This window comes from Suricata suricatta, chromosome 1 (genome assembly GCF_006229205.1).
Source record: "Suricata suricatta isolate VVHF042 chromosome 1, meerkat_22Aug2017_6uvM2_HiC, whole genome shotgun sequence".
NCBI classification, from domain to species: Eukaryota; Metazoa; Chordata; class Mammalia; order Carnivora; family Herpestidae; genus Suricata; species Suricata suricatta.
Window position 1 is genome coordinate 97,529,244 of NC_043700.1, and position 26,104 is coordinate 97,555,347.

Below are 26,104 nucleotides of genomic sequence, written 5' to 3' on the forward strand. Positions count from 1 at the left end.
CGAAGACAGACGCTCGACCTACTGAGCCACCCAGGCTCCCCCACCCTCAGGATACTTTTGACATTGCAGTACATAGTGCCTTTTTAGCAGTGGGAGTCGCACAAAGTGTCCATCCCCCTCTCTTCTGTGTTTTATATGTATGCTTTATTCCTAGGAAGCACAGATCTCCCCAAGTGCTGGGTGAAGAGACAGGGCAAAGGGGAAGAGGTCAGCGTGTGTTCTCTTGCCCTTTTATCGAGGGAGGTGCCTGGAGAGTTCAGCAAACATCCCTCTTATGTTCCTGTGGGAGGCACCGGGGACTGAAGGACTAGGATGGTTTACTGCAGACTGCAGTATAATAGGGGTCTGTAAGGCCTGACTTTCCCACTCTTAGTAATGCCAGCACTGTTAGTAATTTTTCCATTTAAAGGGACCTTGTGCATAATAAGTGTTCTGTGACACTTAATAAGTGTTCTGATACTGTATAAATATCTATTTCGCTATCAACCTTTTATCTAATGGTCTTAGCAGCCATTGATAATCCTTGCCTAATTCAGTTACATTATTGGGGATTTCAAAATGGCGATTTCAGTCAAATAAATAGTCCTCCTTTATAAATTAACATTCATCTGTAAAGAAGAGCTTTCCCTCATTATTTGCTGTTATCTGGTTGTCATGAACTAGGGTATTATTGAAAAGGTAGGACAGAAAGTTTTTTCCTTCTGTTAATTTTAACAAGTTGTTACCCTCTACTGAAGGCAAATGAGGTTTAATTTTTTTTCCCTCTTTCTTGGACAGTCATTAAGAATTTGACAATGTGTTTTAATCAGTTATACTTTTGTTCTCTTTGTTCTCAAAGTTTTTAAAATTTGGCCTGTGGAGGCTTTTTGTAATAAAATTTAAGAAAGGAATCTTTGAAATCAGCTACTCTATATACTTAAGTTTTATAAGTGAGGAAACTGAAGCTCAGAAGTTTGTGACATCCTGTTTTAATGGCAGAGCAGGGCTTAGGATCAGATCTCTTGAAGTCTCAGCTAGTGTTTTTCCCACTGTTCTAAGAGAGATATCTTCAGTAAATCTTGCTTTCAACTTCTTACTAATACTAAGCAAAATGAGAAGAAATAGCCCATATTTGTAATCACACATTTTTTTTTTGCTATTAAAAGTTACTGTCTAGTCCAGTAGGTGGCAAATTGAATAGGTTAATTATCTGTTTTATTTAGAAAATCAAAGAAGCACTATTGTAGGCTGGGCTTTGGACCAGTCTGAGAGGTGAGTTTGCCTTGAAAAGTTTGCTGTCTACAGGTTGAATTTGTCTTGCAGTCACATTTTATTTTACCTGCAGAGTTTTGAAAATTTGGAATTCATTGCCAGCATAGAAAAGTAGTGATTTCACACACACATTTGAGTTGTCAGCTTCTCTAAAATAGTTGCAGATATGTAGCAACGTTAGGTTCCTATTGTGACATAGCAACACTCAGTTGGAGTGGAAACACTTACATGCTTACGTGGGCACGCCCTTGCCTCCATGTCACTTCCTGATGTGTCCTATACATTTTTATTGTCGGATGTCTGACGTGCTGCTTTCTGCCTGACTTTGTAGGCTTTGAGATAGTGACCCCTGAGAGAGCTGGAAGTGAAGAATTCTAGGAAAATTCTTGCAGTGAAGGTAACATCAATAACGTAGGCATACATATAGAGCAAAGAAATGGAGAGCCGAGTTTTCCTGCTATCAATATGAGATCTTCAGGAGCTTAATCACAGAGAGTAAAACCAATAATGATGAGAAGTCAGTTCAAAAATTTTGAAATTTTCAAGAAGATAGTTTGAAACATTGCTTTTCTTCCTGTCATTGGTTATGAATGTCGTATATGTATACATATGCATATGTATATATAATTTGTGTTATAATGAACCATATGAAAAATTTTCATTTTGAAGGTTGGAAATGGTCAGATATTGGCAGTTTCAGGTGGTTCAACTAAAGAAAAAATAATCACATATATGTGGGGTGTGTACCCCAAATCTTCCTTTCACAGGTGTGTTACCCAAGCAGGTTTGAAGCCACTGAGGTAGAAGAGGCTTACTCTTAACTTAGAATTCCCATGGGAAATGGTTAGCAAATGAAGCAGGACATGCAATCAAAATACGATGATAAGAAAGTGCTGTTTGTATAGTAGAAACAACAAGGAACACAGAGTTAGCGAAGGGGTGGATAGTTGCTAGGACCCTCGGGAAAGCTTCAGAGAGGTGGTCTAGTAAGTACAAAATCTTCATCGATAGTCAAATATAAATTGTTTTAATTGTCTGCAGTATTTCATACCACAAGTGCTATGTATAATTAAGAGTTGGATATTTACAGAAATCTCATACGATCTTGGGGAGTCTGGGTGGCTCAGTCTGTTGAGCCTCTGACTCTTGATCATGATTCCAGGATCATGGGATTGAGCCCCCTGTTGGGCTCTCTCTGTCCCTCTGCCCCATTTGCATGTGTGCGCTCTCTCTCTAAAATAAAAAACAAAACAAAGCAAAAGGAATTGGCTATTTACATTTTTGTAATCTGGCAGCTATAGAAGCTCAAGTTTATTTGATCAGATCATACTCACTGGTGTACTTACAAATTTACCTCCCCTATGTATGTTTTATGTCAGTGTTTTTAAAACTGGATACCAAGCCATTAGTGAGTTATGAAATTAACTTATTAGATGAAAACCAGTATTTTTTGGAAAAGTGAAATAAAATAGAGTATAAAATGTAGGAGTGTGTTGCACAGAGTAAGGTTGGTAGTATTTCAAGAAATTTATATTTTAGTTTTATATGTGTGTTTCTATGTGTACATGTGAATATGCAAAGCTGAGATGCAAAACGTAATTCTTACTCTGTGTTGAAGGAAAAAATGGAAAGCCATATTACCATAGTTTGGTAGTTGAGTTTATGATAGAGTTCACTATTAATAGTAAGGCTTTCAATTCAGAGTCCTGATTCTTATTTTGAATTTTCAAAGCAATAAGTCTTTTAATAATCTTGCTAGACATGCATCTAAGCAGTTTGATTTCTAGTGCATTTATTTGGGTTCCTATGTCTCCTCTTCAGTCCTTTGAAAACTGCTGAATTGATAGATTCAGTTTTTTCCCTTCCAAATTTTTACTGTAGAGAGAAACTGACTGGCATGTGTAGGTCCGTTGCATTGGAAACTGTGTACTTAGATTATTACCTTCTGCAGTCATTGATAAACACTAGTATGTGACTAGATGGAGTGGAAAGGTGAATGAACTACATGCTTTAATACCAAGTCCTCAAATTTATTGCCAAAAACACATTTTATGTTTTGGTCTGTCTTCCAGATTGGCTTTAACATCAGTTCGTCAGTGTCTTCATTCAGTTCAACAGTCAGTGTATTGAGTGACTACATAAGCCAAGCATGGCCCACATGGTTGCTAAATGTTGTAGTTAATGGAAACTGAGAAGAGAGGTGTGAGCCAGCCTGGGCACTGGGTCATGCATTTATTGTCAGGGCTTTGAGTGGTGGTATGGCAGAGTGGACAGTGCCTGAGCAGAATAAACCACTGGTTCCTAATCCCTTCTCTGATCTTCCCTGGGTGATTGACCTTAATCAAACAAGTTATTTCAGCTATTTGATTCTCAGTGTCCTTCATTGTTAAATGGGGAGATTCTCACAAACGATTATTTGGTGCGTGGCACGTAGTAGTTCAGTACATATTAATTCCCCTCCCCTCTTCTTTCATTACTTATACAGCTTTTCCTAACTGCCTTTAAATGCTGGTAAGTTCCCATGTTGAGGTGAAAATGATTAATTTATAAAAGAAAGCATCTTTGGAGCTGTTTTGTCTGTCTGAGAAGTGAGGCTAGTATGAAGTGGCTAGTGAGGCCTAGAAGTTGGAAGAAGCAGAGCTGGCTTCCAGCCTCTGAAATTTGCTCACTAAACTTTATATCAGTAACTGTGCTATTATAAATATACATTTTTCTTTTCTTAATGTATGCTTATTTTTGAGAAAGAGACAGAGACAGAGAGCAAGTCAGGGAGGAGTAGAGAGAGAGGGGCACACAGAATCTGAAGGAGGCTCAGGCTCTGAGCTGTTAGCCATAGAGCCTGACACTGGGCTCAGACCTACAAACTATGAGATCATGACCTGAGCTGAAGTTGGACGCTTAACTGGCTGAGACACCCAGGTGCCCCAATAACTGTTATTATAAATGGCAGCCTCCCTGTTTCTTTGGTGTGCTTATGCTTGGTTTATTTAGGATTATAATCTTTTTTTTAAATGTTTTTGTGTTTTTATTTATTTATTTATTTAGAGAGAGAGTGAGAGAGAGAGCGACAGAGCGTGAGCAGGTGAGGAGCAGAGAGAGAGGGAGACAGAATCGGAAGCAGGTTTGAGGTTCAAATTTATATTCCTCGGAACATTGCTCTGGTGGTTGTATTTCCCTTGCGAAAGTTCTCCTGGAGATTTGTTGGGTTTTTCTTCCCCCGTGGAAGGGATGCTTCTACTGCAGAATAGGCGCAGGCAGGTTTGGGGACTCTCACAGAGGCTCTGTGCCTCCCTGCACACATTTCTACAGACCGTCTGGCTGGATAAACTCAGCCCCACTCCAGGTCTCTCCAGTCTCTGCTTTGGTGGGGTGCCTTAGTTGAGAAAAAATTTCTCCTACCCTGGAAACTGCCTCACAAGTATGTGCGAGGCCAGCCACCCACCCTTCACACCTAGGAACTTGTCAAAATGCAGCTTCTCGCATCCACTCTCGGAGATTCTGATTTCAGGAAGCCCTGGATTCTGAATTTGCTCTTGATTCTCATGCTAGGTGGGCTTCAAAACATGCACTTTGAGAAACTGGTGTACAGTGTGCTACCTTGGCTGTTAGAGAGATTGGCAGGGGAATTTAAATGTTATTTATGAACAGTCTTCCTCTGAGTGTGGCAAGCCTACTTCTTTCTTGTTCATAATTGGGATGAATTTATGATTTTTATGGAAACCAGGTGATTTTCTGCATGGTGGGCTTGTCTCTCAAGTCAGGCAAAACTCAGTGCTTGTCATTTTAGGACCACTTGCCAGAGGCCTTGCCAGAATTTGAATGTTAGGCAGTTTAACCCCTTTATGTTGGCTCCTGTGTTGTGGATTCAGGCTCTGAAGCTAAAAACAGATTAAGTTGGACTTTAAATATGTAAATATTTTGTGTTGCATAGGTTATTTAATACTTTAAATGTGTCTCAATCATGGTCATGAAGGTTTAGAAAAAAAAATTTCCAGAAGAGAAATAAGTTTATTTTAGTAACTTGATTATTGTACTAACTCCTTTTTCAATGTCATCATCACTACTCAGGGTGAAAAGTTTGGACCGTTTGCTGGAGAGAAGAGAATGCCTGAAGACTTGGATGAAAATATGGATTACAGGTTGATGTGGGAGGTGAGGATGTGATTGTTATTTTAAATATTTGATATTTTGCTTTATACTGCTTAGTGCAGTTACAAGGCTGAGTTAATAGGCATTGATTCTGGTTGACTGTTTAAACACTGGAGTGTTTTGATTTTAAGGGACCGGAGTAGCTTGAAAGTTTAGCATTAAAAAATACTGTTGAAATATCTTACTAGACAATTCTTCCAGAACTCTGAAGTTTATAGTTCATCATCAAATAAAGAGTTTTCCATGCAGAGGATGTTTGGATTGTAAAATAAGCCTGTTTGTGTATTGGATTAAGCATTCAATTTCTGTAACTGAAATTATATTTTTGTTTTGACTTTTATTTCCCAGTTGTAGTTCTGATTGCATAGAAATGGTTCTGCATACCATATTGGAATGAAAAATGCTAAAGTGTACCTCACTTTTAGGAACATATATTTAAAGAACTGTGACTTTTAGATAGTCATCTGGAATCTGAAATTTACCAAATACAGGGATCTGTATATGCCAATGTACATTTGTATAAGAATTTTCATCTTAGTTTATGCCAATTATATTTGTTGTTGTTCTGTTCTAGTCATTAGAAAAAGAAGGGCCCAAGGGATAGAAAAAGAGAAGTAAAGGTATAGAGATTGTTAAAACAAAACCTTGGGGGAAAAAACCCAGTTCCATGAATTGTATTTGGTGGGTTCCATGAGTAGGGCAGGAGCTGAGCTCTGTGTGGGTGGTGATGACAGAAGCAGGGTCAGTACATTGGAAAGGGGGGGGATACTGACATAGAGAGTTACACAGAAAAAGTCTCTCTGAACATGTGTTGATCAGTTCGAGTCTCCAGAGTAACAAAACCAATAGGATAGAGATATACAGTATATGTTTTTCAAGGAATTGGCTCATATGATGGTTGGGATGGCAACTTGGAATTTGTAGGGCACGCTTGCAGGCTAGAAATTCAGATGAGAGTTGATGTTGTAGTGTTGAGATAGAACATCTCTGGGAAACCTCAGTTGGCAATGAAGGGCTTTGATTGGATGAGGGTTGGTAGTCTTTACTTACTGCTTGTAGGTGTTAACCACATCCACAAAATACCGTCTTGACTATACTTAGATTAATATTTGATAAATAACTGGATACCATAGCTTAGCCAGCTTGACACATAAAGCCATCATAATGTATTAACTACAAACAAAATACATTTTTAAAAGGAGTAGCTTTTTATTTTTATTAAAAAATTTTTTTTTAATTTTTTTGAGGGAGAGCATGAGCATAAGTGAGCAGGAGAGGGGCAGAGGGAGAGAGAGAAAAAGAGAGAGAGAATCTCAAGCAGGCTCCATGCCCAGTGGGGAGCCCTACCCTAGGCTTGATCTCACAACCCTGGGATCATGACCTGAGCTGAAATCAAGAGTCAGACACTCGATCCAGCCAACCAGGTGCCCCACAAAATACGTTTTAAGTAATCATCCATATTGCTGAAACTGCTAGGGGTGGGGAATGGGGTGCTTGAGGAAGAGACTCCTGAAAGGTTTCTACAGTGTGGTAGATGGAAAATAGAAATTCATAATATAGTCTTCACTATAAGTGGAAAATGTTACTGATTTGTTTAACTTCATGTGCTGTTTTAGTTGTTTATTTTTATGAATGTAATAATATTTTCAGTGGCTTTTACAATTTTCTATAAGGTCTTAATTTTCTCACCAGTTAATTTTTTTTTTGCCATGGAAGTTTTCAGAAATCAAACATCTATGTGACAAATAAAAAGATAAGTTACACAATTTTAAGAGGTTGCTGATGGCTTTTGATGTTTGTCCCGAAAACTTCAGTGCGATAGGTTAATGTTTTGCACAGTTGGTTGTGAGGCGTTGTGAAGCAGATAATGGTTGTGATTTTTACTCCTGTACTTGCATATAGGAAACTTAGGGAGGCTGTATGTGAACTGCTGTGTAGTTGACAGGCAGCAGCAGGTCATCTGGTTCTGCATGACCTACTCCCATGGGCTGTTACCGTCCTCAAGTTACCACTTGTTTCACACACTGGTATCCCCTCTCCTCTCACTGCCGCCCAGACAACCTTCGATTTTATATATTACAGGTTCAGGTAATAGTACATTCACATAGTGATTCCTACTGTATTTTATTTTACTTAATATTTGGGGTTTGAATAAGTAATATTTGTACTTTTTACACAGTTCAGAAGAGGATTGATGAAGACCCTCCCCTTCCTCTTTGAGCCTGCTCTTTTCACCAGAGACCTTTGATCCATTTAACCCCTCAGTTTCTGCGCCTGTCCACTCCTCTGTCTAATCCTTCCTCCTGTAAGTCTGGTTTTCAGTTTGGATCGTCAGCCAGTACAGGTTGTGCTGTTGGGTGGGGCAGGGCAACGGGACACCAGCCTCAGCGGTTCACCTTTTGGTGGGAACACATAAAATTCAAAACACCTTTTGGATTCCAAAGGTTTACTGCCTGCTAGCTTTAATTCTGTTATTTAGTAAGTTAACTGAATGAGCTGCTTCCTAGCCTTGAGTTGTACTATTAAAGTCTATTTTCATTATTTTAGCTTTCAGGGTGCCAGATTTAGAAGGAGCAGAGAGAAGGGAGAATAACTGGTCTTCCTATAATCTTCCCCTCATGGAGCCCTTTGAGTCCTCTCAAAGGGAGATAATGAGCCTTCCCTTTGCTGGTGTGCCCTTTGGGACTGGCTATTTAAATCATTCCTAATATGGCCCCATAGCTGCAGAGCTAACCACCTGCAGTTCTCAAATAGGTTGTCCTTCTCAAGACAGAAGTTAACCTAGTGTATGTGTGGTTATAGAATGTGAACCAGACTCTTAAGACAGTCTGGAAAGTGATGTCCTAAGAGAGAGCATGTGGCATAGCTCTTTCTCAGTTTATAGCTGCACTTTGCTTATAGTGCCAACAGTTCTGAGGACTAGGAAGCCCTAGGTGGCACCAGTTAGGATTGAGCCCCTGTCCATTTGGGACTGGTCTGATGGGAGCAGTGGGGAGCATTGATGTCATCAGCTGCAGCCTCCTCTCCCTCCAGGGGCACTGCTTGGAGACTTATGATGTTCACTGCTTCAGAGCTGTCACCAGCACCTCAGCCTCTTTCCGTGTTGGCCGCCAGGATTTGAGATTTGGGTCTGACGAGAAATCAGTCTCATCTGCCCTTAAGCCTTCTTGATAACCTCACATTTTTGCTTTACTTTTAGAATTAAATGCCTTAGCAGAAGAATTCTGTATTTCTTAGGCCTCTGGCCAACCATAGAGCTCAGGGTTGGAAACAAGTGCCTGACTGACTATAAATGCTTCCCATGAATAATTTAGTGGAATGAGCCCAGTTGCCTGTATTGAATCTTTTTATCTGCTTTTTTCCCAGGTGGTTTGGAGGTATATTTCTTTACAGTCTGTACTCAGTTAGACTTGCTCTAAGACCAAAATCCATTCCTGTACTGTTGCTAAAACTCTCAATCACCCTTTGTTTATAAATCTTCAAGAGCTTCTTTATCTATGTTTTCTTGGCTGTTTCAAGTCACAGTTCAAATACCTCCTCTCCAGGCACTGGCTCTTATGCTATCTTCACATACTTTTTAGTTTTGGCACCTATAGAATGCAACACAGATTGTGCATTTTCCTCATTACCTGCCCAATCAATTATTCAGATATTCCAAAGTGGCCACTGGTGAATCCAGTGTCTGCTTGAATCCTTCCTCTTCTCTGTTTGCAGTGGGTCTTCCCCTCCCTGCCCAAAGCATCTTCTTGCATAGCCTGTAAGAGATTTTTCTTTAGAAACTGGCCTGGTAAGTTCTTGAAACTTGGTGTCATCCTGATATTTCCAGTGGAGTCATTCATTCCTGAACTTTGCATCTATTCTGAGATCTGGGAAGGTCTCAACCCTGTTCCCCACCTCTCTCCCACTTATGCTGGTCTGTGTTTGCCTCAGTGTTTGAACAGTTCAGCTGTTTGAACAGTTTAGGTGTTCAGTGGTGTGATCTCATGCAGGTTGAGCTAAAATACCATGCCATGTTCAGTAATAGTAGTTGGTCCTCTGGACAAAACGTTCTTGCTGTCACCTAGTTAGGAGCTCACGTGCAGAATTCCAAATGACCAGGTGAAACCCAGAGAGTCAAGTGAAATATCCAAAATCTGGGTGATCCTTTTTTAAAAATGTTTATTTATTTGCTTATTGAGAGAGAGAGAGAGAATATCTCAAGCAGACTCTGTGCTGTTAGCGTAGAGCCTGTCATGGGAATCAATCTCACGAACCTGAGCCAAAATCAAGAGTGGGATGCTTAACTGACTGGGCCACTCAGGCACCCCTGGGTGACCCTTTTATAAGAGAAAATAAAATCTCTTTCACTTATTTTTTTTAACATTTATTTATTTCGAGAGACAGAGACCTAGCACAAGTGGATGATGGGAAGAGAGAGGGAGACAGAATCTGAAGCAGCCTCCAGGCTCTGAGCTATCAGCATACAGTCTGATGCAGGGCTTGAACTCAAGAACCACAAGATCATGACCTGACTGAACCACCCAGGCGCCCCAAATTCTCTTTTATTTGAATACAGGTTGATTTCTTGCTACTAAACCTTAGAAGAAAAGTAATCTTAGAGCATTAGGAAGACAATGAAACAGGGTTTAAGATTTGCTTTTAAAAAGGCCGTGTTCTTACTCTTTTTTTCTATTGTATTTTTAAATTTTAATTTTATTTACTTATGTATTTATGTATATATGTACGTAGTATGTATTTATTTATTTTTTAAATTACATCCAAGTTAGTTAGCATATAGTGCAATTATGATTTTAGGAGTAGATTCCAGTGATTCATCCCCTATTTATAATACCCAGTGCTCATCCCATCAAGTATTTTCCTTAATGCCCCTCACCCATCTAGCCCATCCCCTCACCCACAACCCCTCCAGCAATTCTTAGTTTGTTCTCTGCATTTAAAAGTCTCTTATGTTTTGCCCTGCTCCTTGTTTTTATATTGTTTTTGCTTCCCTTCCCTTATGCTCATCTGCTATGTATCTTAAATTGCACCTTAGTGAAGTTGTATATCTGTCTTTCTCTGACTAATTTCGCTGAGCATAAAACATCCTTCTTTCATCCACGTAGTTCCAAATGACAAGATTTCATTCTTTTTGATTGCCAGGTAACACTCAATTGTATATATATATGTATATATATATATATATACTACATCTTCTTTATCCATTCATCTGTAGATGGACATTTGAGCTCTTTCCATACTTTAGCTATTGTTGATAGCACTGCTGTAAACATTGGGGTTCATGTGTCCCTTAGAAATAGCACACATGTATCCCTTGGATAAATACCTAGTAGGGAAATTGCTGGGTCATAGGGTATTTCTATTTTTAATTTTTTGAGGAACCTCCATACTGTTTTCCAGAGTGGCTGTACCAGTTTGCATTCCCACCAGCAGTGCAAAAGAGATCCTCTTTTTCCTCATCTTTGCCAACATCTGTTGTTACCTGAGATGTTAATTTTAGCTATTCTGACAGGTGTAAGGTGTTATCTCTTTGTGGTTTTGATTAGTATTTCCCTGATGATAAGTGATGTTGAGCATTTTTTCATGTGTCAGCTATCTGGAATTCTTCTTTGGAAAGGTGTCTATTACTGTCTTTTGCCCATTTCTTCACTGGATTATTTGTTTTTTGGGTGTTGAGTTTGATAAGTTCTTTATAGATTTTGGATACTAACCCTTTATCTGATATGTCATTTGCAAATATCTTCTCCTATTCTGTTGGTTGCCTTTTAGTTTTGCTGTTTCCTTTGTTGTGAAGAAGCTTTTTATTTTGATGAGGTCTCAATAGTTCATTTTTGCTTTTGTTTCCCTTGCCTCTGGAGACTTGTTGAGTAAGAAGTTGCTGCGGCTGAGGTCAAAGAGGTTTTTGCCTGCTTTCCTCCTCTAGGATTTTGATGGCTTCCTGTCTTATGTTTAGGTCTTTCATCCATTTTGAGTTTATTTTTATGTATGGTGTAAGTAAGTGGTCCAGGTTCATTTTTCTGCTGTCCATCTTCGCTGAAGAGACTGTCTTTATTCCATTGGATACTCTTTCCTGTTTTGTTAAAGATTAGTTGGCCATATGTTTGTGAGTCCATTTCTGGATTCTCTAGAGCTTTTACTCTTAAGGAGCTTGTGGTCTTATAAGGGCTTCAGAAGTAAGACACTGTAAGATGCACAAAGTATGATGAGCGCAGTCAGCTTTACGTGTATTATTATGACTTAGTGGCATTTAAAAAGTTTTACATTTGTTTATTTTTCTGAATCTGTTGCCTTGAAGATTGATGAGAACAGCTACATTTTTTACATCAGAGGCTAGGGGCATTACCAGGGCTATTAGTCATTTCATTCTGCCAGGTAGCTGCATTTCACAAAATGTAAAATATCAATCATAGGTCTTTTACATTTTTGTCAGCAGAAAAGGTTTTGTATCTCTAGGTAAGTAGCATGTTTCTAAAATATAGCTATAGAAATATGATTACAAGATTTGGAAGTGTTTTGTAAGAATTGTTAATCTGCTATGGTTATAGTTATAGTATATAATCTCCTAAGTTATTATTTCAAAATACAGTAAATATACATACCAGGTGAGCTGGTGCCCATTCTGTGATTGGTCTTTAAACATAGTTTGTTTTGGAGAGCTTCTTTCTCAATCTCCAGGCCTTAGACACTAGTGATGTTTCCTAATTAATAACCTTTCTCTCTCTCTTTGGTTCTAATCTACCTCATTAAATCAGGCAGAGAAAGACAAATACCATATGATTTCACTCCTATGTGGAATTTAGGAAACAGAACATTTGAGCTTATGGGAAGGGGAAAAAGAGAGAGAGAGGGTAGTAAGGAGGCACTTGTCATGTTGAACACTGGGTGTTATATGTAAGTGATGAATCATTAAATTCTACTCTTGAACAATATTATATGTTAACAAACTATAATTTAAATAAAAATTTGAAAAAATCTATCTCATTAATGAGCATACAGTGACTCTCTAAGTTCATGGTTCCAGAAAAGCTGGATTGGAGAATGTGATTGTGACCATGGTCGGAGTGAGGTTTTTATACTCTGCTTCTTAAATCTTGACTGTTGCACTGCAAGTGCACCAAGTGGGGCCTTTATACTCTTTTTTTTTTAAATCCTCATCTTTGCGTGCAAGAGTTGGGCCTGCAGCGTAGATTCTGAATGTATTTGCCCATTGATTACATGGAGAGTTGTGGTGTGACTCAGACACGGTTTGCAGCCTAGTCAGAACGGAGATACAAGAGAACCTGGAGAGAGACAACAGGTCTTCAGCCTGCTGTAGAGGGCACATCCTGAGCCTGAGGGAAAGTCTACTTACTACAACAAGGACTTGGGCATTGAGAGGAATGACTGTCAGGGTCTCAGCAGTCAAATGAAAGGAAGGAACCATGGAGGAGAGTAACCGAAAGTAAAATATCTCTAATTTTTTTCTCTCATAGAGAAGAAAGTAAGGAAACAGGAAGAGGGGAGATTAAGAGTTCTTGACTAAGAATACATGTAGAATTAGTTTTTCTCTTTTCTCATACTGAAAAACAGTAAGACCAGAAAATTAGGCATGACACATGAAGCATGATGGAAGGAGGACGGTTACCAGGGTCAGGCAGTATTCAAGCTGGCTTGACCCTAAGGATGTAGCAAGGCCCTGTCCTCTTGGGACTCATGCTTCAGTAGGGAGAGTTAGACATAAAACACCCTTAAGAAGTAATACGATGGTAAGTATTCATGTGGATATAAAGAAAAAACATAGGGCAAGAAAATTTATGTCAGATTAGACTTGAACGCATTGATAATACTGCTGACTGAGATCTACAAAGCCAGGTTTGTGTAAGGCCATCAGAACTGTTATGACAAGGAGTTCTGCAGCCTGTGAGGCTCTAGAGAAGAGAAGACTTGGAGAGGTGAACTGACAACCTGCAGCCTCTTCTCACTTGGGAAAGTGGTCAGACTTTTGCTGAGTCTGCATTATGGGCAAGAGGCTGAAAAATCTGATCTCAGCCCATGTAGAGCTCGGTTGTTTGAACATAGAGGAACAAGTAGAGCCTTTGGCAGTCTGGTGAGGTCAGAGTGACAATACTGGATATCTAAAAGGACTAAAAACACTCCAGATTCCTCCTCAAGACATTTGTAGAATTATGAACCTGCATGGCAGAATGCTAAAGCTAAGCCACACACTTTCTATTTTATTTATTTATTTATTTTTATTTTTTTCAATTTGTTTTTAAATAGTTTATTGTCAAATTGGTTTCCATATAACCCCCAGTGCTCTTCCCCACAAGTACCCTCCTCCATTACCACCAACTCTTCCCCCGCTCCCTTCAACCCTCAGTATTCAGTAGTCTCCCAGGTTTTGCATCCCTTTCTCTCCCCAACTCTCTTTCCCTCTTCCCCTCCTCCTGGTCCTCCATTAGGTTTCTCCTGTTCCCGTTAGACCTATGAGTGCAAACATGGTATCTCTCCTCGGCCTGATTTATTTCCGCTTAGCATGACACCCTCGAGGTCCATCCACTTTGCTACAAATTAAGCCGCACACTTTCAAAAGGCAGAGTATTCTGCATTCTCATGTTGCTGAGGAGGGGCCCTCAGGGCACACTGCCTCCAGTTGGAAGTGCTAGAGGGCCATGCAGTTGGAACAAGGTCTAAGAGGCTGGTGGAAGCCTGCCACAACTGCAACCCAGCCTTGAATCAGCTCATTCCCTAATTAGTTTGTGATGAGCACTTTCTCTCTGCCTGGCAGAAGTCAGGGTAAACCTACTCTGAAGAAAAATAGTATCTGGACTCTCTAAAATTTCTTAATATACAGGGTCCAGCACTTAATTAAAAATGACTTGATGCTAAGAGATAGGACCATATGATTAAATTTGAGAGAAAAGCTGGACAAGGGAAACTGACAAATGACAATAAATATGTTTAAGTTATTGTGTTAAGATATTGATTGGAATTAGCAAATGAGGACTTTATTTTTTTACATGTTTATTTGTTTATTTTGAGAGAGAGAGCAAGAGTGAGAGAGAGAACCAATGGGAAAGTGCAGAGAGAGCAGGAAAGAGAGAATCCCACCCAGGCTCTACGGTTAGTCTGAAGTGGGACTCCATCTCATGACCAGGAGATCATGACCTGAGCTGAAGTCAAGAGTTGGATGCTTAACCAACTGAGCCACCCAGGTGTCCTGCAAATGAGGACTTTAAAATGATCATGACTGGGGCACCTGGGTCACTCAATCGATTAAGCCACTGATTTCACCTCAGGTCATGATCTCACAGTTCGTGAGTTTAAGTTCTGCATCAGGCTCTGTGCTGACACCTCAGAATCTTGAGCCTGCTTTAGATTCTAGGTCCATCTCTCTCTGTACTCCTCCCCTCCCCTGTCTCTTTCTCTCAAATATAAACATTAAAAAAAAAAGAAAAAAAAGAAAATGATTATGACTGATATGTTCTAGCAAATGAAGAAAAATGAAATAGATGAAATAACAAGATGGAGAATTTTACACCAAAACTTGAGATGTATAAATGTCAAATGGACATTTTAGAAGAGAAGAAATACAATAACTGAAGCTGAGAACTCAGTATTTGAATTATATATTAGATATTACAGAGCAAACAACAGGATAATGAAGAGGAAAAGAAGTTGATAGAAAAGATCAAAAATGAAGCACAGGAACTAAAAATAAATACGAGACAGTGAAAATATCTAATATATAATGTTATGACTTTTTAGCATTTGAAGAGCAAGAAGAAAATGGTACAGAAGAAAATTTCATGAGATAGTGGCTAAAAACTTTCCAGAACTATTTATTTACTTATTTATTTTTTGTTTAAAACATTTTTTTGTAATGCTTATTTATTTTTGAGAAAGAGAGAGAGACAGAGTATAAGCAGGGGAGGGGCTGAGAGAAAGAGAGACAAAAAATCTGAAGCAGGCTCCAGGTTGTCAGCACAGAGCCCTATGCCAGGCTCAAACTCAGGAACTCTGAGATCAATAATCTGAACCAAAGTCACATGCTTAACTGACTGAGCCACCCAGGTGCCCGGCAGAAGTCTCTGAAAACATTACCTGAAAAATTGAAGAAACTCTATGAGCCTTAAAGCAGCATCAGTTAAAACAAAAACAAAAACAAAAAATGAAAAACAACCCACCTAGATGTAGCTAGGTAAAACTGTTGAAAACTAAGGCAATCTTAAAAGCAGCCGGGGGAAAAAACAACAACAAAAACAACAGGGACCTTACATTCAAAACAGCAACAATAAGTCTAAAAGCTGCTTTTAACAGAAAAGATAAAAAGGTAATAAGGACCAGTCAACAACTGAATAACATCTTTAAGGTGATAGGAAATAGTTGCTCATCTAGAATTCTATATCTAGCAAAAATATGAAAAGGTGAAGGCATTCTCTGAGGATCTTCAAATGTGAATGTCTCCCTATGTGACTGTTTTTTTTGGATTTATCTCACAGCATTAGTTTTAACCTTAAGTCTTCACTCTGTCTTCAAATGAGCAAATCAAGATTACTTCCAAATCCTAGCCAGAGGAAGAATTTGCCACTCTAAATTCACTGAAGGGAGGGAAAGAACAATAGGAAGCATTTGCCACTGAAATAGACTTTACAAACAAGCCAGTGAATAATTTTTCAAATCTTTTGAACAAAAGTCTAACAAACTTTGCAAACCATTTGAAAGAGCCATAATTGATTTTCCAGATCCCAAGTTTTGATAATGTTCATCAACCATGTGTAAATGACTACCTTGCTTAGGGGTAAGAAGGAAGAGATGCTGAGCTATTTTCTCAAAACTAAAGTGACAGAATTTGAAGATATTGAATCATATTATAAAATAGGTTTTTATTTTGCTGAAAATCTTTACTTTAAAATACATCCTTCTCAATAAGAGTGGGGACCCAGTTTTGGTGGTGACTGAGATCAAATGGGAAATGTTCATGTCAGACAAAAAATAAAGTTTTCTTGAAGACTTACTGTCAAAAATGTCTGACTTCTTCACTGGTTCACCAATGATTTGGTTGCAGGAGCAGGTGGATTAGGAGACTTCATGACAGTTTAGCTCCTTATATGATGATAGAGAAGGGGAAGGAGAAGAAAGTGAGTTCTTAATGATGAATAAGACTTGGAAAATATTGATGATGAAGGAGAAGAGATGAAAATGGTGATGATGTGGAAGAAGGAGAAAGGTTGAATTGGAAGATGACAAAAAGAAGTCAAATAGTTTCCAAACTCCCTTTAATTTTATTAAATTTTATATTTTCTGGGAGCAAATTGCCATCTCCTATTTTTTTCCTTTTGTGCTCAATTGCTCTGTTCTAATCAGGTGTCTATTTTGTGGGAGACTATCTTGAGCAAAATACAATGGGAAAAAATTATCCATTTCTGATCTAAGTTACTTCGTGTCCCTTTTTGTCTAAAAAATGTGAATGCAGTTAAGTGGATGTAACACATTGCCATGCATTGTGGGAAAGAAGAAAATTTGTTCCCTTTGCTCCACTAGAAGCTTGACGAGTGCTCACCTTTGTGCTTAAAATCCTTGACTTTGACTTCCTTTTTGTAAAGGGCTAGGAGATTACACTATGTCTCTACATAAATATGGACATTTAGCATTATCACCATATACAAGCACTTCTTAGATGAAAAAAATCTAATAAAATGGAATTATATTAAACAGGAAAAGGGTGGGTTTGAGATGTTTGGGTAATTTGGTGTTAAAAGGAGAGAGAGAATGAGCACATGGAAATTTCAAAAGATAATGGCATTAAGTGGGTATTTAGAAAACATGGCTTGTCCTTGGGCATGCCTAATTAAAGTTTAATATGATACCTTTAAAATAAAATTTTCTTCTAAGGATGAGTCCTACCTCTTGATGAGGAATCATCCAAATTGTGTAAAATGATTTTTGGAATTGACACTTTCTGTTATACTTTTGTTCCTATTTAATTATACATTTTGTTTTTCTTTCATGGAAAATGAAAGAAAATAGCCTTAAATTCAAAAAGTATGTATATATTTACTTCTTACAGTAAAACTAAATATATAAAGAATTTGATGCTTTTCCCTTAGAACAGGTAAATTTCAGAGCTTCCAAATTTGATTTGTTTAGTAAGTAGTATTGTCAATTAAATTAAAGGGGAATAAAGATGTATTCAGATAAGAAAAATCCAGCAGACCTGCATCAAAGAAATACTAAATGAGGCAGCTCTTCAGGGAGAAAGAAAAGTGAATTCTGATGGAAATGTGGAAATACAGAATGGAGTGAAAGCAACAGAAGATAAATATATGGGTGAATAAATATAAATGTTGATGGTACTAAATAATTATAATATTGTTTTATGGCTTTGAAAATATATACAATTTATATAATGATAAGAACAGTTTGAAAGGTGGGAGGAAACAAAGGGAATTTAAGAATTCCAAAGTTCTAGCATCATCAGGTAAATTTAACTAAGTTATCTAAAATAATAGTAAAAGATTATTTTAACTAACATGTTAATTAATGGAAAAACATTGGATAATACAAGAATTTTATTAGTGTAAGAATCATGCAGGAAGTGAGAAAAAGAAACAACTGGGTCACACAGAAGGTAAATACTAATGGTAGCCAGCAATCCAACTACATCAATAATTATATTAAATTAAATGGAGTAAGTGCGTCAATGAAAAGATTATTAATGGATTGAATGCAAAAACCAACCTGACTTCTCTCAACAGATAGTTTTAATATATAAAAACACAGACAGCTTGGAAATCAAAGCATGAAAAAAGATATATCATGCAAATACAAATGTAAAGAAATCAGATGTAACCTTACTAGTATTTTCAAGTAGACTTTAAGGAAGAAGCATTACTAGAAATAAAGAGGGTCAGTACATTAGAAGATACATGTATTTCAAATGTAAAAGCAAAAGCCGAAAGAACTGGCAGTAGAAATAGACACAATCCTAATGGAAGACTTAAACACATTCTACTCAGTTGCAGAGAGAATAAGCAGGAAGAAAAAACTAGAAAGGATAGGTAATATTCTGATCAATGTAATTAATATGCATCCCCTAAGTGACATACATAGAACACTACTCAGTGACAGTTGATCAAATAATGCATATGGAAAATTTACCACAATTAACCATATGCATAAAGCAGAAGTTAGTAGATTTCAAAAGGTGAAATCTCATTTAAAATCCTAGCATTTTGTTTAGTTTTTTGGTTATTTTGGTGGAAACTGATTCTAAAACTGGTTTGACAATCCAAATGGATGTGAATTAGCAAAGCAGCCTTGAAGTGAAAAATCAAAACTAGGAGACTTACGCTATCAGATACCAAAGCATACTATAAAGGCATTCTAATTTAATATTGTAGTATTGGCACAAGAATATGACAGACACTTTTTGACAAAGATGTCATCAATACAGTGGGGAATGGATGAATTTTTCAATTATAGTGTGGGGTCAAATGATATCCTTATTGAAAGAGATTATTTAGATCCCTATGTCACATCATACATAAAAAAGCAAAAGCAATTTAATATGATTATAAGTGTAAGCAAGTTAGGTAAAAACAGTAAAGCTTGAAGAGAATGTAGGAAATACCTTTATGATATTAGGGTATGGGGAGGTTTCTTAAATTAACAATAAACACTGAAAAGGGAAAATGAAAAATCGGATAACAGTAAAATTAAGAACAGTTCATTAGAACATACTGTAAAGAGAATGAAAAAAACATGACAAAGGGGAAAGAATTTGTAATGATTAGTCTGAAAAAGGATTTGTATCCTGAATATATTTATAATTTGATTAAAAACAAAAAGAAAAATGGGCAAACACTTGAATAGGTACTTCACACAAGAAGAATCCAGATGGCCAATAAACATGAAGTGGTGGTCAGCTTCATTAGTCATCTGGGAAATGCAAACCAAAAGCATAGTGAGATGCTATGATATATTCAACAGAATGATTAAAATTAAAAATATAATGTCAAATATCTGCAAGGATTATTGAAATTTATACTGATGCTGGGTTTTTATCTTTTTACATTTTTGAAGTTTATTTATTTTGAGAGAGAGAGAGGAAGAAAGAGAGAGTGAACATGTGAAAGCAGGGGAAGGGCAGAGAGAGGGAGAGAGAGAATCTCAAGCAGAGTCCACAGTCAGAACAGAGCCTGATGTGGGGCTCAATCCCATGAACCATGAGATCGTGACCTGAACTAAAATCAAGAGCCAGGTGCTTAACTGGTTGAGCCACCAAGGTACCCCTGATGCTGTGGGTTTTTAAATCCATACAATCACGATGTAAAACCATTTAGTGGTATGTAGTAGAGCTGAATATGATACAGTGTGGCAATTCCATCAGGCATATTCCCAGCAGAAACATGTTCATATATTTACTAGAAGTCTCATATAAAAATTTTCTTAGCAGCTTGATGAGTTGTCCGAAACTGGAAATAACCCGAATGTCGACCTATAAGTAAATGGCCAAATGCATTTCAGTATATTATAAAGTTTTATGCTACAACTGTGCTTAACCGTAGGGTTGAATCCCAACAAAACAACATTGAATGAAAGAAGCAGGAGACAAAGAGTACCTACTGCATGATTTCGTTTATATAAATTTAAAAAGCAGGTAAAGCTCATATATGAAATTATAAATCAGGATTGTAGTTCCTCATGGTGAGGATGGTGACTGGGAGCTGGGACCTTGGAAGTCCTCTGGGTGCTGTTTCAGGATCTGCCTGCTAGTTTAATTGGTGTTGTTTACTTTGTGAGATTCATTGAGCTGTACACTTAGCATTACATTTGTATTACATTTCAACAAAATGTTTGCTTTAAGAAACAAAACAGAACAGTGCGCTAAAATGCCTAGCTCCTGAGTCTCTACTTTCTCACTCAAGCAAGGCTGGCAGGTTGTGCTGAGATACAAGCATGGAGAGCGCAACCGTATGAAAAACTCGTGGGTCAGGAACCCAGCGAGGAACAGAGGTGTCAATGAATTTGTTCTGTTCAAAGGTCAGAAACAAAGCCAGTGAGTCTACTGTTTAGTGCATGAGGGGCCAGATGTAGGGCATAGGATTAGAGAGGCAGGTACAGGTTGATCAAGAGAATGATGTGATCCTTGTCATGCCCTGAGAAGAGCACTGTGTCTGCAGGGTGGAGAACAGGCTCCTGGAAGGAGGTGTGGATAGAACAAGGGCACCAGGTAGGAAGGAGTCTTGCTGTAGCGAGGAGTGATGTGTTGGTGTCTTGGACTTGGGCCTTGGCAATGGAGTTGGTGAGAAGTGGTTGGCTTCTGGGTGTATGTTGTTGGAGGTAAATAACACTGATAAGCCTTGCTGATGGATTTTGTGTTGAAAGGGAAGAATTCAAAATGACTTTTAAGTATTTGGCTTGAATCATATGGGTGGAAGGTGGTGAAGGGTATGAGGTAGGGCGTGTGGACGGTGAGAGTGAGGGGGTGGGGGATGGGTGGATTACTACATTGTAAACTTTTGAAGACAGGGCATTGTCATATTAATCTGTATCCCTTAGGTCTTAGCACAGATCTAGAACATAAATACAATTGAATAAAAGTTCAGTTCCTTTAATAGTATTGAATAAATCATTCATTTCCATAAATATTTTTATCAAGGTATAATTGATACATAACATATTAGATTCCAGTGTATAAACATAATGATTTGATATTTGTATATATTGCAAAATGATTACTTTGGTAAGTCTGGTTAACATTGATATTCAATAAATATATTGAATAAATGTGTAAACTATTTCTGCCATTGACATTCTTAGACAATACATAATTTAAAGGTTAAAAAAGAAGAATCATATTGATTCCCTTAGTGTTTTACTGTGTTGAGTTTGCCTGCTTTGTAGACATTTTTATTTTCATTGTTGTGAAGACTTGACTAAAATGGTTTCTAAGGAGTTGATTCATTGACTATTAAACTGGACGTTCTGTTTAGATGTTTTTTTCTGTCTTTGCAGTTATTTTGTGATTACAGCTGTTCTGATGTTTGGGAACTTGATTCAGCACCAAGTTTCCAATGTGTTTTAGTTTTTGGAAAAAGTGTTTTCAATCATTTAAAATCTTTTATTTTTCTTAAATGTTTATGGAAGCCCTTTTAGGTGTTTGGAATAAAGAAGTCTCTCTACCAAATGTTTTTCTTTTGTAGACGATAACATTTTGTCTTAGCTTCCAAATGGAACCACTTAGTGTAGCCATTAGTGGGGATACCACCTAGGAAGGCTTGTAGAAATGAATGCTGGGAATCCTGAAACAAATGTCAGACTGCTTCCCTCCTGACACTAGGCCTCTAATAAGGGATAGAGTGAAGCAATTGAATGTTATGTGTTTTCAGGAAATTTTACTTCCAGAAGTTTGTTTTGTGGTTGTCCTTTGTCTGCCCTTCACAAGATGGCTCCTACCTGAGCATACCAGCCAACTTATGGCCATTCAACCAAACCTGAGGTATGATTAGAATGATGTTTGGAATCCAGGCTGAGTAGTTTGGTTAAAAAGAACCAAAACCTCAATATCTGTATTGTTGGAGTATTTTTGCCATACTTGTGATTCTGATCAACTTATAGCACCACAGGAATTTTATCAAATAGATGCATTTGGCTACAAACAATAGCAACTTCAACTTTTTCAAATAATGAGGACATTTCCTCAAATGAGAGGAAATTCAGTAATTAAACAAGCTACAGGGATGGTTGGTGAATTAGCTTGCTGACATTACTCATGTTCCTTCCACCTCTTGGCTCTCTGCGTGCTGACCTTGGTAGTGGCTTAGTCCTCAAGCTGGTGGGTGGTACAAGCAGGTTTCAGATCGGGGAATGTCCATTAGGAACAAGAACGTCTTTTCAAGAACCATCTTCTGGTAGGAGGTCTCCCCTAATGTGTCACATGTCCATTCTTGAACTGGCAAAGGAAATGGGATTGCTCTTACCCAGTCAGGCATAACTTGAAGCTGGAGTAGGTCAGCTTTTTCATAGATGTCATAGGAGAGGGTGGACATTGGGACAAGTATAGTGTTGAAGGAAGGTGGACAGAGTGTGTATTCCCCTTAAAAGGGACCACATTCATTATTGGTTCTTCCAACAACTCTGTCTTGAATGCTTACTCTGTTATAGATGTTGAATTAGGTTCTGGGTTTACCTAGAGAGATTAAAAACAAACAAACAAACAACAACAACAACAACAACAACAACAATAAAACCTGACAGAAAACGTAAAGCTTAATGTCTGTTAAGAAGCACAGTATGTGTATTTTCCATTATGTTCTTGTTCTCCAGATGTTTAGATTGGGGAGCTTAGAAAGCACACTTAATGAAAGTCTTTGGTTAACAGGGTTCTTAAAAGAACAGTTGTAGAGTTTGGGACAAATATTTCAAGTAGAAAGTGTAAAGGAAGGGAGGGAGAATGTAAATGGAGAGGGATCCACATATCATTCAGGTTATTATATTTTCAAAACATTTATTTCTCATTATGCAAGTCACATATGACTATGTGATGTAAAAAATTAGTGCAATATACATGAAATTAAAGTCCCACATTATCTTTTTTCTGTGTATCCTCTCTTGTAAATCAATTTGTGTGCATTTCCATACATATGTAAAACCAGTAGGAATTACATGAGTTTTTGATGTCTGTCTTATTTCAACATATGCAATCGTAATATTGCAGATCTGAGATGTGATTACTGAGGAAGACTTGTCTTCCTAATAGTTTGCACATAAATGTAGGAGGCAGCTGTGAATGTTTTTATGGCAGCTTTATTGAGATATAATTCACGTACCATAAAATTCACCATTTAAAATATACAATCCAGTAGTTTTCATTATGTTTATGTGGAGTCATCAGCACTATTTGATTTCGGGATATTTTCATCACCCCAAAAAGTAACCTTGTACCTATCAGCAGTCATTCTTGAATATTTTATGTACCCATCAATTTCTTGTGTAAAATTACATTTTAAAGAGCCATGTTTCTCTAAATAATTTTCTGAACATTTTATGCCTTTATACTGAATGTTTCATTAACACCTTAGTTTCAGGGAACAAATTTCAGAATATATGTATTTTCGGAAATAAAACCTTTAGCAGTACAGGGAATTTCATTGGAAATTGATATGTTTTGATATTCCATAAATAAAAATAAATAGATTTCATGAAATTTATGGTAATCATATTTCCTATGTTTTTATATGTCTAGCTGTTCAATAGAAAAAGAAGACATTTAGCAAAATAAGGGAAGGTCAACTTTAAGAAAGTATAGTGCTAGGGGATTGGAGTAACTGATCTTTGTTACCTCCTAATCCTGTAAGAGTTAATAATTCTATTTTCTTTATACCGAGAGCTAAAAAAATTAGAACCAAGGGGGGAAAACCTGAGTAATGTGCTTACATCCAAATCTTTCATATCTCTTCTAAGATAACACTTTCAAAGCACTTTATTTAACCTTAAGTGTATAGTCCTCCACTGTCCAGTATGATAGCAACTGGCTGCATTTGGCTGTGAGCACAATTCTGGCTAATAGGACTGATGAGCTGGATTTTTAATTTTATTTACTTTTAATTAATTAAAATTTTAACTTAAGCTAAAGCAGGGGTAGAAAACGTTTTTCAGTTAAGCACTGCTTTATTTTTTGATAAGACTACATTTTCCTTTTTCTATTGCATCACGTGAGATATGGTATTGTAGGTGTGTGTCAGACATGTGCAGGTTTTTAAAAAATATTTGACAGCATATCCTCAGTTCATTTGGGGTGGGTGGAATAATTCAATTGGCTTTCTGAAATCAAATGAATTTTTCCTACACAACCATGTAACATTTTAATGTGTTTATTTGAATTTTTTTATATAGACAGCATGAGTTATAATGATACTTTTGTAATTGGTAACTACATAGAAAAATTGGTTACACGTTATTTATATATGGGGTATGTTTTATATTTATAGATATAAAATGGTTATTTTAATTACTGTATTGCATGTGCTCTCTAGAGTAAGAATGAAGTATGGAAAATTATTTAAGCATATGCAGTATGTAACTGAGGCAGAATTGAGTGGAGACACAGAAACTAGTACCACAACTAGAACAAGAAAGGACAGAAAGAGAATGGAAGAACATATGCCATAAATTTCACAATAATGACAATTCTGTTTTTTTTTCTTTTGCTGTGGAAAAAAGCTATTTTCTTGTAAAATACATAAAACAAATTAAAGGTAATAAAGATGACTCTCTGAAGAGATACTTTCAGCAAATACAGAGTGAATTTGATGATGGGTTTCTTCTCAATATTAAAGAATGAATTTATGAAATTGGTTGCCAGAAATCAGAATTAAGTGTACAGTAAAAAATGTATATGATTTCAACATTATCTGTGAGTGTAATTTTGGCTACCTTGGTTCTCCTTCCAAGAAAAAAACACATTTTTTAAAAAAATTTATTTTTGAGAGACAGCACGAGCAGGGGAGAGTCAGAGAGAGGGAGACACAGAAGCAGGCTCCAGGCTCTGAGCTAGCTGTCAGCACAGAGCCTGACACAGGGCTCGAACTTACAAACGGTGAGATCATGACCTGAGCCGAACCGCTTAACCGCTTAACCGCTTAACCGACTGAGCCACCCAGGCGCCACCCACCTCCCCCAAAAACCTTTTAAAGTTTACTTATTTTTGAGAGAGACAGAGACAGCATGAACAGGTGAAGGGCAGAGAGAGAGAAAGAGAGTGAGAGAGAAAGAGAGAGAGAGAGAAGGAATCCCAAACAGACTCCACACTGTCAGTGCAGAGCCCAATGTAGGGCTCAAACCCAGGAAACTGTGAGATCATGATCTGAGCTGAAACCAAGAGTTGAACACTTAGCTGACTGAGCCACCTAGGCGCCCAGAAGACAACAATTTGTACAAAAAAACCCCACAAAACTCTTTTAAGTTGGAGAGATTATAGGAGAAATTATTTTAGTTATCAAAATTTTGTTGGAAAATTATGAGGAAAACTCTAAAAGTGAGATATGAAACCATTGCCTATAGAATACATGGCTATTCTAACAATAAAGATTAATTGAGCCAAGTTTGAAAAATTGCAAGTATTTTTCTTTGCCTTTAGAGGAGTCACACGACATAAGGCACCACCCAGTTAATGCTTTCCACACAGTTTGTTTCAAAGAATTTCCAGATTTACAAAGAACTATCAATACATGATACAAATAAATGAACTTGTGATGTAGACTTAAAATGTTTACATGGTTAGTTTTTCATGGAAGACAGTATTCCAGGTATGGTAGATCAAAATATTAAGATTTATTGTATTTTTTAAAAGAGAGGTGAATGTTTCCCATATTGCCTCATTCTACTGTATGATACATACTGGAAATATTTGCATTCAGTTTTCTGAAGTAGGCTCTATGAAAAGTATCATGAATTAAGTTATTAAGTCTATTCATTTATGTGCAAATGGTTTTAATCATTGCCAGTTTATGGAATTATTACAGCAGTAGAAGACAATGAATTTAATGATCTTGTGCTCTTTGCCAATACTCAGTGGTTGAGGTATGGAAGAGTTTTGCAAAGATGGCTATACTACTAAGTCTGGAAAAAGGAATACTTGCTAAATACTCAATAATCAAAGACAAAGAGCAGTTTCATTTTGATTTATGTTTCCTCACCAATATCATACTGCATATACATGAGC

At 37.3% G+C, this 26,104-nt stretch overlaps 1 protein-coding gene across 1 annotated transcript in view; it reads left to right on the plus strand.

Annotated features, from left to right (window-relative positions):
• PRDM5 (PR/SET domain 5) overlaps positions 1-26,104 on the plus strand; it is a 200,591-nt gene that overhangs the window by 16,042 nt on the left and 158,445 nt on the right. The window contains exon 2 of the mRNA XM_029916908.1: positions 5,320-5,403. Within this exon, the coding sequence (XP_029772768.1) occupies positions 5,320-5,403 (84 nt within the window). The remainder of the gene's footprint in view (positions 1-5,319; positions 5,404-26,104) is intronic.